We start from the raw sequence: 2,500 nt of genomic DNA, 5'->3' as shown, positions 1-2,500 counted from the left end.
TATTTATGTCCATAATAGTGGTAAAAACCATTAGTTAATTCACACATATGTTACTTGGCTGGTTAATATAAATGTTTCTCCACACAGGTCATGAATATTTTCAATTTGTTCATCACATATGGTGACACTTTCCTCTCAACACCATCAAGCTATGATGAGCTCTACTATGAAATCATGAGGATGCACCAGGTCAGACCTCTTTACAGTCTTGTGCAATGTAGAGATAAGAGGAAATTTCCTGCATGACAGTTAGAAATATAATGAACTATTGATTCTTTTGCAACTGATAAAGATCTTCCCTTATGGAAGTGTAATTAACTTTTCCTTTTTTGCTTTTATTTTTAACCTGCAGGTATTTGAGAACATGTACTCCATGAGCTTACGATATTCAAGAACAGATGGAGATTACAAAGAAAGTGCGCAAAAGCTCACAAACTCACTAGGCAATGTCAGGTGAGTTCATACTATGGAGAGGGTGTAGCCAGATTGTGTGAACAGTTATAACAGTGTAACAATTATTATTATTTCTTTTCAGCCTGGGATATGTATTAATGAGGTTCTTTTTACATCTGAATAAATGTTTACCCTGGTTTCTTTGCTTTCTTAAACATTGCTAGCTTAGAAGAAAAGATTTTCTTCAGAACAACAAATTGTAACTACTCTTTTTGTTACAGATCAATAATAAACCATTTCACCCCCAAGTTAGACAAATGGAGTCAGGAACATGGAGTATCAACACTTACAGAAGAACAGGTTGGTAAAACTTGCATGTTATGTAGAGGTGGAGAAAAATATATACTAGAAATTATAACATTTACTCTAATAAATTAAGTCTTTCTAGGTCAAATATGTTCATAACATTTCACAGTATATATTAAATACCAGTATATTACATTAAAATTTTCATTGTATAGGAAATGCTCAGTGAAAATAGTCAGTCCAGTAATAAGACCAGGTGATTATGCTTATTACATATTCACCAGGATATATTACACTATTGTACAGCTCTATATACGTTTGGAAGCACTATATATTAAAAGCTCTGTACCCTTTGTATTTTCTCTATGAAAAATATAGGTTCTAGAAGTGGTCCGGAATAACTATGACAGCCTCACCCTCAAACTTCACGACAGTTTAGATCAATATGAAAAATATGCTGAGAAGCCTCAGCATGCTAATTTCTTCACAAGCATGGTAAGGGCTGTTAGTGCTGCTTTAAGCTGCATCTGAAGATATAGAAAAGAAGTATTTAACCCACTGGTGACAGTTAATTGCATTGTCCACTGTAATTTGTGTTGTGAATTTTATTTACACAAATGGCCCCACAAGTGATGCAGCATCAAGGGTTTGATTAGTAGGCATAGCCTGACCTCACATGATGTTAATATCATTGTTCTTGTTTTTATTATTATTATTATTATTGACATTTGGATTATTATAATCTTTGAACAATACTAATAGCAATAAGAAATAAGATCAATAAATAAATAAAATCAATGAAAAGGGAAAATAATTGAGGTCAGGTAGGACTTGTAATTGCCTCCTTGGTGACTGAGCTCTTGTGAAGCCAACTGTGTGTAAGCAAAAGTAGTCAGCTAAAATCAGAGTGGACCTGGCATACATGTAACTGCCATCTTGGCATCATTGGGTTAATTCTTTTCCTGGTACCCCAGCATTTTATTTGTCTGTCTGTATTCTTTTTGATCTTGAATTATCAATGATCATTGCTTAAGCATTTAATGATGAATTATACAGTTCATGACAAAGTTTTTTACAGATGTCTTACATCCTCTGGAATAACTTGGTATGTGTTATTTTCAGGTAAGAAGCATACTCAGCGATACGAGACAAAGCATTGATTTTAGCGCCTTTGAAAACTTAACAATATTACAAGAACTGAGCCAGTCAACATAGATACTCTTTAACTTGATTTTGCAGTTACAGTGAGGTGGCAATTAAATATGGTAAGGTAATATTCCTGAAAAAGAGTAGTTTTCTGTATGAAACAAGGAATGAATAGAGGGGACTTGTAATAGGTGAGTCCAGAATTTGAAAAAAAAAATTCCCATTGAAGAGAATTAAAGTAGTGAACAATATGTAATCAAGAATATTACACCTTTGTACAAGTGGCTTATACTCATTTTTTGAATTTGACAAAATTTTAAAATACTTTTTTGTTTAGATATAAAGTTCTACTTTTTTCCTTTGAAGTCTACTTTATTTAATTTTTTCTCTCTCATACACTAGAGTAGTCTTCCTTCTTTGTAATTAAAGCTGGGAGTGCCAGTTCCATACAGGGGAGTCTTCCAATGATCCTCTGTATTTCTAGAAAAAAAATATAAGGGCAAAAGTAGCCCTTCTCTGTCATATGCAAATTGTATATAATGTTATGTTCATAACTGTCTTAGTCATATTCATCTCTTTTTTTTCCCTCACTCCCTCCCCCAAAATCTCATAGTGAGTATATTAGTCTTTATTCCTAACAGCATTTTAGCTCACT

The 2,500-nt window shown here is 33.1% G+C and overlaps 1 protein-coding gene across 2 annotated transcripts in view; it reads left to right on the top strand.

The window, feature by feature from the left end:
- LOC125040593 (armadillo-like helical domain-containing protein 3) overlaps positions 1–2,500 on the top strand; it is a 10,044-nt gene that overhangs the window by 7,183 nt on the left and 361 nt on the right. For both annotated transcript variants that reach the window (XM_047635218.1, XM_047635217.1), the window contains exons 11-15: positions 88–189; positions 353–453; positions 675–753; positions 1,078–1,194; positions 1,822–2,500. The exon at positions 1,822–2,500 is cut by the window's right edge. In XM_047635218.1, the coding sequence (XP_047491174.1) occupies positions 88–189; positions 353–453; positions 675–753; positions 1,078–1,194; positions 1,822–1,914 (492 nt within the window). In that variant the 3' untranslated portion in view covers positions 1,915–2,500. The remainder of the gene's footprint in view (positions 1–87; positions 190–352; positions 454–674; positions 754–1,077; positions 1,195–1,821) is intronic.

This window comes from Penaeus chinensis, chromosome 29 (assembly GCF_019202785.1).
Source record: "Penaeus chinensis breed Huanghai No. 1 chromosome 29, ASM1920278v2, whole genome shotgun sequence".
Classification (NCBI taxonomy): domain Eukaryota; kingdom Metazoa; phylum Arthropoda; class Malacostraca; order Decapoda; family Penaeidae; genus Penaeus; species Penaeus chinensis.
This window is presented reverse-complemented; position numbering and strand designations above follow the sequence as displayed.